Source organism: Phyllobates terribilis, unplaced genomic scaffold, assembly GCF_046119375.1.
Source record: "Phyllobates terribilis strain yellow unplaced genomic scaffold, ASM4611937v1 Scaffold_13__5_contigs__length_258822181, whole genome shotgun sequence".
In the NCBI taxonomy this organism is placed as follows: domain Eukaryota; kingdom Metazoa; phylum Chordata; class Amphibia; order Anura; family Dendrobatidae; genus Phyllobates; species Phyllobates terribilis.
The window spans coordinates 103,684,180-103,698,219 of NW_027362773.1; the positions used below are offsets into that span (position 1 = coordinate 103,684,180).

General features: G+C 40.6%; 1 protein-coding gene across 18 annotated transcripts in view; it reads right to left on the reverse strand.

Annotated features, from left to right (window-relative positions):
- The window catches only part of NRXN2 (neurexin 2), a 961,844-nt gene that overhangs the window by 681,020 nt on the left and 266,784 nt on the right, over window positions 1-14,040 (reverse strand). For all 18 annotated transcript variants that reach the window (XM_073658329.1, XM_073658327.1, XM_073658343.1 and 15 more), the window contains exon 3: window positions 1,378-2,698. In XM_073658329.1, the coding sequence (XP_073514430.1) occupies window positions 1,378-2,119 (742 nt within the window). In that variant the 5' untranslated portion in view covers window positions 2,120-2,698. The remainder of the gene's footprint in view (window positions 1-1,377; window positions 2,699-14,040) is intronic.

Sequence of the window (14,040 nt, forward strand, 5' to 3'; positions counted from 1 at the left end):
AAGTAAAAATCAAAAGTTTAAAAAAAAACAACAACTTCAAATCACCATGTGTAATGTGACAGGCCCCTTAAAATTACAATTTGCATTCTATACCTAACACCCTGAATGTCACGTAACATGTCACTCCAAAGAGTTTGCTTTTTTTCCTTCCTGAAACTGCACTATTTTTGCTTATGGCTGTTATGACTGTTTGCAAATTAACCATATTGACTCAAATGGAGCGGAGCTGTAATATCAGACAGTCCACGGACATGCATGACTGTCTCCACTGTCGAGCATCATAGTTTCTGCAAAATGTAGGTGGCGATAGTGTAGGAAATCCTGCAAAAACTGAACTTTTGTAGAGCAGAAATTTTACACTAACTTAATAATGTTTTGTAGAATTTTTTATTAGTTTTCCCTCTTGGGAACGATTACAGTGATACCATCAGTCATTGCAAGAATGGAATGGATTAAAAAAAAAAAGCTTGTTTATATACAAAGCTTTTAGACAAATCTGATCACTGCTCCAATAGATTGCTATTGTAGAAAGTTCTGTTTTTTGAAATGGAAAATTTCCTAAAATTAAAAAAAATTCTAAACTATTTTAAATTACCTTGCTATAAACATGACATGCACTAGGAACATACAACCTATCTGAGTTTGCCCAATTCTGAAAAGGGAAAAAAAAGAAATAATAATTACTTCTAAAAAAAAAATAATAATAATTTCATATTGATAATGAAAGATCAAACACAAAAACCAATGAGAATCTTTAGTGTTATTTTAGGATTTCAATTTTTGCCAAAGCTGAGCAATAAAATATCAGAAGGCTGTGCAGATCATTCCCAGCCACTATCAACAGGCTCGGACTGGCCAGCAGAGGAACAGGAGGATCCTCCGGTAGGCCGCCCTTGTGAAGGAGTGCTAATGAGCAGTGCTATTATACCCGATTCACAATTTTCCCCAAAAAATATCATTTAATCATTCATTAAGCAAGCTAACCAAATCAATATTACACATAAGCAAAAGTAACTTTGTTAATAGGGTCAGGTTATTTTTGCATGTAGCTAAACAGTGGGCCCCAAAAAATAGAAGTTACTGGTCGGCCTTTGACAACACAGTCAGACACTCAATATAAATGTAAGTGACCATAAATTCAATGGAGAACATCTTTAGAATTACAATGTGCAAATTGCCACCAAATCTGAGCAGACCAAAATTTTTAATGAAACCCAAATGCAAACGTATTTTTAGCCCAAATTGCACTTGAAGAAAAAAAATGTCCCTGAAGTCGTCCATATCCTCTAACCAGTAATATTAAGTTATGTGCAATCTTAGTGATAGGCAACCCAATAAGAAGGTTAACAAGTCAATTAAAAAAGATGCAAAGCTCACCTTCAGAGCAATTTTCTCCATGGTATCCAGTGTCCCGACAGTCACATCGTATATCCCCCTCTGCGTCATCTCTGCATCTTCCTCCATTGAGACAGGGGTTTGCTCCTCTGCATGAATGGACCCTCTCTCGATCTTCCCCCCTCTCCTCCTCTTCTTCTGTCCCTCCTACCCCTTGGCTGGCCAATAGCTGAGCTGGCCTTCCCCCCAATTTTAGACCTTCTAATTCACCTAGAAAAGGTGGCTCATATTTTGCCCCACCTAAAGTTAGAGCTGATAAACGTAGATCAGACGGGAGACCACCAACAAAAAGGTCACTGCGAAGAATGGTTTCTCTACGCTTTGAACGCACTTCACCTGCTCCCCTTTCCCCATCTACAGCCAGCCAGCCTTCCCGGCCATTACCCCCAATTACTATACCATGCCAGAGCCCGTCCGATACTACCCGAGGTAAACGTACAACTGCGGGCTCTGAACAAGAGATGGAGAACCTCAACCGTGGTCTTCCTCCATCGAGAGCTAACTCAAGGAAGTCACAGTCCCCTTCATCATCCTGATAAAGGAGGAGGCCACGGCTGGCATTTGTTCTAAGCCTGAAAGTGAGGTCTTCTCCCCACCCACCATTGCCACTCGCTAACGTAGGACGAGAGTAACGGACCCATTGACCAGGGGCCCCATAAAATTGTAGGGAAAAGGAACAGAGGGGAAGGGAAAGGAGGGAAGACAGGCAAAGAAAGGACCACATGGAGAGTGAATGAAGTGGAATTAAAAGTGAGAATACACAAGAAGTGGAATAAAGGGCATGGGCATGAGTACAAAGGTTATTGGAAAAACAAAATCATGGCGATTAGTCAAAAATAATGCAAAAAGAGGACAAATATATAAATGGAAGATATATTGAAAGTAAGGTTACAAAAATCAGAAACAAAAAACGAGAATAAAAAACATAAATGTTGTTGAACTAATAAGGGGCAAAAAGATGGGAATTTATAAATTGCAAATGGGGGAAAAGGAGACAAGGAAGGGGAAGTTTTTAGGGAAGGATGGAAGGGGAAAGAAAAAAGGGGGGAATTATCTTTACATTCCTGTACTCAATGTTGGTCCAAGGACGAGATACATGCAGTCTGATCGTCGTAATGACAGAAAGCCCCCCTCTGCTCTTACATGAGCTCTAGAATTTTTCCTATATCTTTTTACCACCCTAACTAAGGTACAAAATGTTCCCCTTTTCTTCCTCTGTCTGACAGTCTGCGGAAATGAAATGTCTCATTGAGATCAGAGCGCTGTTAGGATGAAGTCTCAGGCACAGTGGTGGACTCGACTGCTGCAACAACAAAAAAAAGAGAGAGAATTGATATTATTAAAAAATGTGCAATATATTTCAGAAATACGTTACAAATACATGTCATCAGGTTTTCAGCAAAATATTAGGATTTCAGTGGTAACTATGATGTGAGCAAGTATACAGAATTCAGGGGCATATCTGGGGCATGTACCGCAGGGGCTGGGTATTATGGGAAACACTAACAAAACATGAAGTCATAGCCTGGGTATTTCTATAAAGAATTAGGATAGAGAACTGAATCTTTGACCCAATTCCAAATCCTAAAATTAGAGACAACACAGTATGGGATTACAAATACAAAAAAGAAAAAGTTAAAAAGTTGCCAAAATATTACTACTACGTTTAGTTATTTCATTATAATTTATCTTGGGCTATCAATGATCGCGTAGTAAATTTTTTTGGGGGAAAAAATAATTAAAAACAACTCCTTGGTGATTTTTTTCTTTTTTTTATCGCCATTGTCATTATTTTCAGAAAGTGTCACACACTGTTTTATAAACTTGGCACATCTTCAAATTTATAACTTCGGTCCAGAACTGATTTTTGTTTTTATTTTTTACACCACCCCCTTACAGGTGTGATTTTTCTTTTTACATTTTGTGCAACATTTTTAAAAACTACATATCATAAATATAGCTAAAACGATTAAACTGTCCCGAATTTGGCTCAAAATGCTTTAAAATGGTGCACGACTTTTATGAATGTGTCTAAAAATAACATAAAAGGGGAAAGTTTCTTATTTGTTTTGTGCCAGAATTTCGGTGCATTCTGGAGGCAATTTATCATTTGTTTCGCCTTTTATGTTTTTTTTGCGTCAAATTACTTTTTAGGCCATTTTTAATGCATTTTGTGCCAAGTCTGTTACTTATTTTGAGCTCGTCAAAAACATTTTTTTATGTTCTAGTTATATTTCTGACTCACAACTTTTTTTAAATGTCTCACAAGAAGTCTCACAGTAGGAAGGTGGGGTAACTTTTGTAGACTTAAAGGGATATTCCCATCTCCAAGATCTTATCCCAATATGTACTAAGGGTAATAATAATAATATTAGCAAATACCACCAATTATAAATGTAGTATAGTTCTTCTGATTAACCCATGTGCAGGGCATTGCAGTAGCTTAGGTATCCAGGATTACGACCACTAACAGCTAACTAACTGTCACTGTATGGAGTGGTCGTAACCATGGCTACCTAAGCTACTGCAATGACCTGCACAGGGGGTAAGCGACTTAGCTAATCAGAAGAACTATACTACATTTCTTATTGGAGGTATTTGCTAATATTATTATTAAAGCTACTGCATATTGGGAGAGGATCTTTGAGACGGGAATATCCCTTTAAGTGTAATACCTTAAGATACGCCAAATTTATTAGACTTTGTGTGACACTTCGATAAATCATTCACAAATAATGTCAAAGCAGCAACAGAACAAGATGACTTAAAAAATGCCCCTTTTTATAGAGCCTCCCTTTTGTTGTTTTTTTAGTTTATAGACACATTTTTAAGGCAATGTTCAGACGGAGGTTTTTGAGGATTTTTTTTTTTTTGGAGTGGATCCTCTCTAAAATCCTCCTCAAAACTGCTTCAAGCACAAGTAAGAAGTCTCTTCCTATTCATTTCTAAGAAAATCCACTTTGCTGTTCATAAGATTTATAGAGGAATCTTTAAAAGTATTTTTTGTTACAGAGGTTTGGAGAAACGCCTGGCGGAAAACGAAAAAAAAAGTCACTTATTTGAAGTAAATACTAAAAGAATCCTCTCCAAAACTAGGCACTGTCCAATCTAAAGGCTACAAAAAAAAGCTATAGAAAAAAAAATCCTTCAAAAATGCATGAAAAGAGTTTGCAGAAACAGTTTCCGCTTGAAAAACTTTTTTTCTTTATGCCTCAAAAAACTCTGTGTGAACATAGCCTAAAAGTTGTCTGCTCCTTTTTAAGCATTTTCTTACAAGTCTGTTAATTTTTATCTTTAGCTCAAAAAGAGATGGATCCCTGACATTTTCAAAATGTTGCAAAATTACTTCAGTAGAGAGGTGGCAAAAAAAGTGGAAAAGTCTTACATCTAAAGATGCGGAAAAATGAGCAAACATTAGTTGATAAATTTGATGCAAATACTAGCAACGAAGCCTGACAACAAAAAATTTTTCACGGTAATTTTTAATACACCAAAATTCAAGTGCAAAATATGGTAAATTCTCACATGTATATTACTTTTTAACTTTTTGTTTAACCATTGCAAAGAAATATAGTTCATGTATTCTTGAGACTTTTTCCCCTCCTCTGTGAGTCACTCATTTGCTTCCACTGGGAATAACCCCTCCCAAGACACACACAAAAAAAATCCAACATTAATTCCCATCCATCCTTCTCACCCCCCTCCGTGATCTCTCTTTAAGTAACTGACAGAAAAGTAATTTGTATACAGACTCCAATCTTCATCTCCTTAAATGCGAAAGCACTAATTATTTCGAAGAGAACAGCATGGCGAATATTATAGATGAAGGAGGGAGGAGAGAGGGATGGGAGGGAGAGAGAGCTGGAAAGATGATGGAATGAGGAATAGAAGAAAGAGCAAGGATGGTGGAAAAGGAAAAAAGACGAGTAATTGACTAACAAGCGATTTCAAGAATCCTTCAGCATTTTTTTGTCAACACACATTGCAGTAAATCTGTCTCCTTCTTTCTATCTATTTGTCAGTGGTGTAACTTAATGGGTACACAGAACGGACATCAGGGTTCTGGGGGAACTCTATAGGTCCCTCTCTCTACACTGTGTTCCAAATTATTATGCAAATAATATTTTCTCAGATTTTCCCAAATTACCTATATGAATTGCAGTCATTGTAATTTTCCAGTCAAATAACTATTAGAGTACAATTGAAAGGTTTTTGTACAAACTGCCTATGATAACAGTATATTTTTTAAAAAATAAAAAACTCAAACTGCACTCAAAATGCATGTTCCAAATTATTATGCACAGCAGAGTTTTCAACCTTTTCATTTTAATAAAGAACAAAAAAATGGTCATTTTTGAAATTATAAGCATTAGCAGGTTATTGCAAACTGAAATCCAACAGTTTTCAGCTCAAAACTTTATTCTAGGTGATGTTACATTTGCACATAGGACCCCTTGTTCGAAAGGAGCTTCTGAACGCTCTCGTCCATTGAATTTGTCAGGTTTTGGATGGTTTCTGCTTTAATTGTTTTGCATGAGGACAGAATACCCTCCCAGAGCTGTTGCTTAGATGTGAGCTGCCTCCCGCCATCATAGACACTCCTTTTGATGCTGCTCCAGAGGTTCTCAATGGGGTTGAGGTCAGGGGAGCATGGGTGCCACACCATAAGTTTGTCCCCTTTTATGCCCATAGCAGCCAGAGATGCAGATGTGTTATGTGCAGCATGAGACGGGGCATTATCATGCTGAGAAAATATTATTTGCATAATAATTTGGAACACAGTGTATATATGGGAAAACTAGTATTATAAATGACATGCAATATTTTGGTAACACTAAAAGATTTTACATTGGGATCCCGCATATATCTCACAAATACCTCATATGACCCATCTATCTGTCTACCCATCTGTCTCTCTACATTCGTATCCATCTACAAACAAAAAGCATACAGCAGCACTCTGTATCCGATAAGATGCATGCAGACATGGATTCTATGAAATTTTGACTGCATTATCTGCTATAGCCACAACAAGGCGTACCCCTTCTTTGATGAGATTCTAAAACCTAATATTTGTTAAACATGCCTCTCCTAGGCTAAAAGCCTACACATTTTAAGGGCAGGTAGGATCCAGCACTAATTAAACATACAGGCATTTTTGTAGGTGTAAATACTTTATTTTGGTCTAGTGGATTGTCTGAGGTTTTGTTTTGTAACATACAGTATTTGCTTACTACCCTCTCTTTAAGTGTTAAGTGTCAGTAATACAGTATAAATTTCATATATTCAATGTTTGGACATCTTAGCACGTACAGTGTGCTACTATATTCTTTTGTTTGTATATTGCTCACACTTGTTTTAGTCTGTTAGGAGGTGATGGTCATTTTATTTTGTTTTTTTTGTTGTTATTTTATCTGCCTACATTTCTACCTTTCCACATACCTATCTTTCTGTCTACCTACCCATCATCTACCTCAAATCTATGTAATCTATCTAAATCTTTCTTCTCTTCCCTCTCATGTTGGCTTGTTATATCCACCTCCTAGTCCCATCACAAGCAGAGAAGCTATTGGGCATGTGCATCCACCACTGAACCCAGAAGGTGTCCCAACATTCCGGACACAGAGGGTGTCCCTACATTCCGGACACAGAGGGTGTCCCTACATTCCGGACACAGAGGTTGTCCCTACATTCCGGACACAGAGGGTGTCCCTACATTCCGGACACAGAGGGTGTCCCTACATTCCGGACACAGAGGGTGTCCCTACATTCCGGACACAGAGGGTGTCCCAACATTCCGGACACAGAGGGTGGCCCAACATTCCGGACACAGAAGGTGGCCCAACATTCTGAACACAGAAGGTGGCCCAACATTCCGGACACAGAAGGTGGCCAAACATTCCGGACACAGAAGGTGGCCAACATTCCGGACACAGAAGGTGGCCCAACATTCCGGACACAGAAGGTGGCCCAACATTCCGAATACAGAAGGTGGCCCAACATTCTGAACACAGGAGGTGGCCCAACATTCTGGACACAGAAGGTGGCCCAACATTCCGGACACAGAAGGTGTCCCAACATTCCGGACACAGAAGGTGGCTCAACATTCTGGACACAGAAGGTGGCCCAACATTCCGGACACAGAGGGTATCCCAACATTCCGGACACAGAGGGTATCCCAACATTCCGGACACAGAGGGTGGCCCAACATTCCGGACACATAAGGTGGGCCAACATTCCGAACAGAAGGTGGCCCAACATTCCGAACACAGAAGGTGGCCCAACATTCCGAACACAGAAGGTGGCCCAACATTCCGGACACAGAGGGTGTCCCTACATTCCGGACACAGAGGGTGTCCCTACATTCCGGACACAGAGGGTGTCCCTACATTCCGGACACAGAGGGTGTCCCTACATTCCGGACACAGAGGGTGTCCCTACATTCCGGACACAGAGGGTGTCCCTACATTCCGGACACAGAAGGTGGCCCAACATTCCGGACACAGAAGGTGGCCCAACATTCCGGACACAGAGGGTATCCCAACATTCTGGACACAGAGGGTATCCCAACATTCCGGACACAGAAGGTGGCCCAACATTCCGGACACAGAAGGTGGCCCAACATTCCGGACACATAAGGTGGCCCAAAATTCCAGCCACAGGAGACGAGACACAGCAGGGGGCACTACTACAGATGATAATGGTACTAGTAATACAAAATCAGAAACTATTCTTTAATGGATGAATGTTGTAAATTCACTTCATTTCACATGCCTTATTGACTTCTGGAATATTAATACTTTTCATGAGACTACCCCTTTAAGGGAAAAATTACCCTGTCTTTTTTTAATGAAAACAGCAGAGCTTTACTTTACTTCACACTTCATACTGTTTCTTTTGTTCCATTGCATTAATAACATAGAGTACAAAACACTGCAGGTAAACGGAAGAAAATAAGAAAAGCAATAAATACACCTGTCATAGAAACACGGCGTAAAATAGAAAGATGGAAATCGTAGATATCCGGCATGTACTGTAATACATTATAAAGGTTTCAGAAAAAGAGAAAGAGATATGCCAGCACTATCTACAATTGTATCTATTTATTCACTGTGTATAATATGCAACAGTAGACGACATATTAGAATCATCTGGGAAACTTTACATCAAAATAACTCCATTTCAGATCATTTTGATAGAATTTTGAGGCATAAATACAAATCCATGGCAAGAGGTGAAAGCTAAACATTCGCGGTAGATACTTTTGAAGACATTTTTTTTGTGGTCGTGTAAAATGCACAATTAGGGTGCAGTCAGACACCCGTATAAATCGGACTGGGATTGGACTGCAGCGCACGGACTGGCCAGCAGCTCTCCCGACCTGAGCATGACAACTGCATGGAAATACACGAAGCTGTCATGCTCGGGTGGGGACAGCCGACGGCCAGTCCGTGCACTGCAGTCCAATCCCAGTCCGATTTATACAGGTGTCTGACTGCACCCTTGTAGTCATTTATGGCTGCTATAAGGACTGCTAGTAAATAAGCATTATTGGGGGACAATATTCCTTTTGTACGGACGTTTATTCATGTTATTATTACCCATTAGTAATACGATGCCAACATATTCAGCAGCTCTGTACTGGGGATACACTTAAGCAGCACCATATATACCTACTTTAGGGTCAATATAAAGGGTCAACATTAAGCAATTTACCCTAAATAGGCTTTTGTAGGGTTAAAAGAAAACCCACACAAATAAGAGAAGAACAGTCAATCAATTAACCCCTTCTTGATCCCTGATGGAAGTACATTACCGTCAGGGTGCATGTGAACTGTACATAGTGGGCTTAGGCGCTGAACTAGCTCCATTTCAGGCAGATGCCTGATGTGTGACACAGCCGACATCTGCCTCTAACAGCAGCAAATCTATTTGCCTTGAATGCCAATACTGCGAAGACTTCAATTGCACTGAAAAATGTCTGTAACACTCTGAGGTCTCCTAAGACTGCATCCAACCCCTTTCACGCAAGCACAGCTTTAGAAATGTAAAAGTGATCCCAACATAAATAGCTATGGGTAAACGGGTGCTAAGGTAACCAACAGCTTGTTCAATAACACACTAATTTTCACGCTGTGCTGTCACAAACTATCTGTATAGCTTGGCTAGCATTTTATGCCTTTCTCTCTATATTTCTATTGCTAAGCTGCGACGTCTTTTTACTATCCAGAATCACCACAAAATGACTGCTGAATTCCCTGCATCTGCTTTTATATAGGCTTTAATATTCCCTCCTAATTGGCCATGTTTTACCATGTGATTGCTGTAAGGCTTTATGGGGTAGATACCCTCAGCCATGCCCAACATCATATAAACCTTCTCCGACTGATACATTCTTCTACACTGGCTATTTTATGTGATTCAAATATTGTTAAAACTTGCCGAGTTCAGAGAAGTCCTAACAATTTAACACAAATTCAATTTGCATTGAAGCAATTTGTTCATCTCTAGTTGCTGCACCTTTGCAAAAATGCAATAAAAAGCAAAAGAAAAAATTGTATCAATAAAAAAGTCTGCTCACAGCGCAAACAACAAGCCCTTTATTAAAAATAAAAGAAGCAACTTTGCAATATTTTCTTATTTAGTTCTTATTAAAAATTCTCTCCACTCTCCAGAACAGAGGGCTTTCATAGTTTACTGCATCTTCCTTTGGTTACTTGCTATTGTTGCAGTCTCTTAGCGGTCACTAGCCTACTACACAAAAAGTGCAGCATTTACAACCTCTTTGCCATAGAGCTTATAAGTGCTGCTCTGCAGCTGGCTGAACTGCTGGATCCAGCCAGATACAGTGCCCCTGTGCTCCATTAATGCTGTAGAGCAGTGGTAGGCAATTCATTTTCCCAAGGGACCACATGAGAAATTGGCACTGCTGTGGAGGGCTGAACCAATCAGCTGAACTTAAAGAAGTGGTCCGAAACCAAAAGGTAAATTTCATACTAAATATATATTTGTTTAGCGTAACAATCTAATCTCCTTTTTAAATACACTTCAATGAAAAATTCCCTAACATACTCTCTACATTCTGACTTCCTCTCTGTTTTTTTTTTTTTTTTAACTTCCAATGACATTTTGCTTGAGACTCACCAGTACATGCTGGGATACTCACTCACTGCCGCACCTTCTGCAACCTCTCAGAAATGAGGAGTCATCAGTGATGTCTGTTTCAGGGGTTGAGCTAGTCCTGCTCACCTGATAATGCATCGGTTGTAACTTCTGATGCATACTTGGGCACGAGCTCCCTGTGCTATATTCCTTTGACTGCACAGTGACAGTGCGCTCCCTTGCTGGCTCTAAAGAAAAGCGATGAGCCGGCAAGAGAGCGCACTGTCAGTGCAAATGGTAAGGAGGCAAAGTGGTGAGCAGGGACTAGTCCAGTCTCCAAAACAGATGTCACTGATGACATTTTGTTTCAAGGTGGGGAAAGCAGCTGTGACAGTGACCGCAGACTCTGCTCCCTGATGACGTTCCATGTGAGTATTCCAAAAATAAATCTTTATTGCAGTCTATGGAGTGGATGTGATAAGTCACAGATCACAGAAGGGAGCACTGTGGGGCTTAAAACTTATCCTTCATCTCTCCAAACAGGACATACAACAGCAGAACCTGGATGCAGAGGGGGAGGTAAGTCTTAACCCTCACATACAAAAGGTGACGAGGCACCAGAGTATATGGTGGGGCAGAAGAGCAGTTTGGGGAGCACATAGAATATCCCATCTAAAGGCTGCACATAGTGGAGGTGAGGAGGTCACTTCACTGTTGGACCCTGTAGTCAGTAGGAATACTCAGCCCTAGTGTTTTATCTCCTATCAGCTGCCAGGAAGAACCAGGGAGATGCAGTGGCTACTAATTAGCTGCTCTCCCTGAACATAAACTACTCTCCCAGCTTTATTCCACAGTTAGTGTGAAAGGAGGCATCGCAGGTGCTGTAACCTAATCAGCACAGTAGACACATAATGCCGCCTCCTAGGTGTCATCTGGGCCCCACTTAAAAGCTACTTGCCCATTATCTGCAGCAGATGGGTGTTGTAGTCCCCACTTCCCTCCTCCTGTCCTGAACGCACTTGCAGAAGTGTGAGCAGCTCTGAAAACAAGGAGCTGAGGAAGCCCCGCATCTACCAATGAAAAGACGGGGACGGGGCTACAATCGTAATGATGATTCTGAGAAAAATCAGAATCGTAGACCAGTCCCTCTCTACAGGCCCTCTGGCTGGGAGTGTCAGCGGGCCAAACAGGAACAGTCAGAGGGTCGGATGTGGACCATGAGCCGCAGTTTGCCCAGGCCTGCTGTAGAGGGAAATCTGCCTCTGATTGTAGTTGGTCAGAACTGTCAATCATTAGATGTGAACCTCCCCCTGACAATCAGGAAGTTGGAAGGTAAGAGAAATGTGCATTCCTGAAGATAGATGTGACAACCCATTTAAAGGGGTATGCTCAGAATCAAAAATTAAACTCCTAGTCATTGAATAGGGAAAGCAGTAACTGATTGATGAATGGTGATCTGAACAGCCACAGCAATCCTAAGAATGGGGCTCTAGATCCTACGAACTGAGCTCTGGAGAGCCCGGTGTTGAATGGAACGGAGTTGCGCATGCTTGATCTTCACTTAATTCATTGTTCATGACACTACTGGAGAAAGCCAAGTACAACTCTGTTATTTCTGGTAGTCTCATAGACAATGAATGAATCAGAGGTTGAGCATGTGCACCTTTGTTCCAATCAAGACTGGGAACCAGAGATCCCAGTTCATGGGATCAAGATCCCTTTGCTCCTCTTGTGTTTTTGTCTTATCCAGACATTCAAACCATTCTTCAATGGTTAGAGGCAAAGTACGCCCTGAAAGAGCTTGGTGTTACATGGAAGAAGGGAAGTGGTGGATATATTCAATGGCAGAATTATGATGCATCATCATTCTGGGTTGAGTAATGAGAAGTATATAAAAAGGGGAGGTTTGGCGCCAAAAAGGAGGGACTGATTGTACTTTGTGTTGTGCGTGTTGAAGCTACTATTGTCTTGCAAGGTGATTTTGTCTAAAGTCTGCTCAACTAAGTAGAAACATGGAATGGAGATGGATTGAGACCGGGAGGTTACTGTGGTCTGCCTATGGCTACCATATTCAGAGTTGCCAGCTGGAGTGTGCAAAGCTCACCTGCCAGCTGGAGTGTGCAAAGCTCACCTCCCACCTCCAATTCTGACCCTAATCAAGGTTGATGTCATGGGTGGGAGATGATTCTGAGCAATAAGGACCACATATTCAATTACTAAAACTTCAAAATATGAAAACTTGATGCTTCTAAATATTTTCACAACTTGCTGTTTGTGAGCCAGACAAAGTATGTCCTCCATGTTTCATCCTTTTTATATGGATCTCCATAGAACTGAATGGCTGAGTCAGATTTGCAAAACAAATGAGAGTAGGACGCACTTTGAGTCTCACGGACTGGAGACACTAATCCGTACTTAAAACTGACATGTACAGGTGCATCTCACAAAATTAGAATATCATCAAAAAGTTTATTTATTTCAGTTCTTCAATACAAAAAGTGAAACTCCTATATTATATAGAGTCATTACAAACAGAGTGATCTCTTTCAAGTGTTTATTTCTGTTAATGTTGATGGTTATGGCTTACAGCCAATGAAAACACAAAAGTCATTATCTCAGTAAATTAGAATACTTTATAACAACAGCTTGAAAAATATTCTTAAAATCCGAAATGTATGTTCAGTAAATGCCCTCAATACTTGGTCGGGGCTCCTTTTGTATCAATTACTGCATCAATGCGGCAATGTGGCATGGAGGCGATCAGCCTGTGGCACTACTGAGGTGTTATGGAAGCCCAGGTTGCTTTGATAGCAGCCTTCAGCTCGTCTGCATTGTTGGGTCTGGTGTCTCTCATCTTCCTCTTGACAATACCCCAAAGATTCTCTATAATAGATCCTCTATGGGGTTAAGGTCAGGCGAGTTTGCTGCCAATCAAGCACAGTGATACAGTTGTGTGTAAACCAGGTATTGGTACTTTTGGCAGTGTGAACAGGTGCCAAGTCCTGCTGGAGAATGACATTTCCATCTCCAAAAAGCTTGTCGGCAGAGGGAAGCATGAAGTGCTCTAAAATGTCCTGGTAGATGGCTGTGCAGACTTTGGCCTTGATAAAACACAGTAGACCTACACCAGCAGATGACATGGCTCCCCAAACCATCACCGATTGTGGAAACTTCACACTGGACCTCAAGCAGCTTGGATTGTGTCCTCTCCACTCTTCCTCCAGACTCTGGGACCTTGTGGAATGTGTCAATGACTGCCTTCTGGACATCTGTCTAGTCAGCAGTCTTCCCCATGATTGTGGAGCCTACTGAAACAGACTAAGGGACCTTTTTAAACGCTTAGGAAGCCTTTGCAGGTGTTTTTTGTTAATTATTTTAATTTACTGAGACAATGACTTGTGTTTTCATTGGCTGTAAGCCATAATCATCAACATTAACAGAAATAAACCCTTGAATTAGATCACTCTGCTTGTAATGACTCTATAGAATATAGGAGTTTCACTTTTTGTATTGAAGAACTGAAATAAATTAACTTTTTGATGA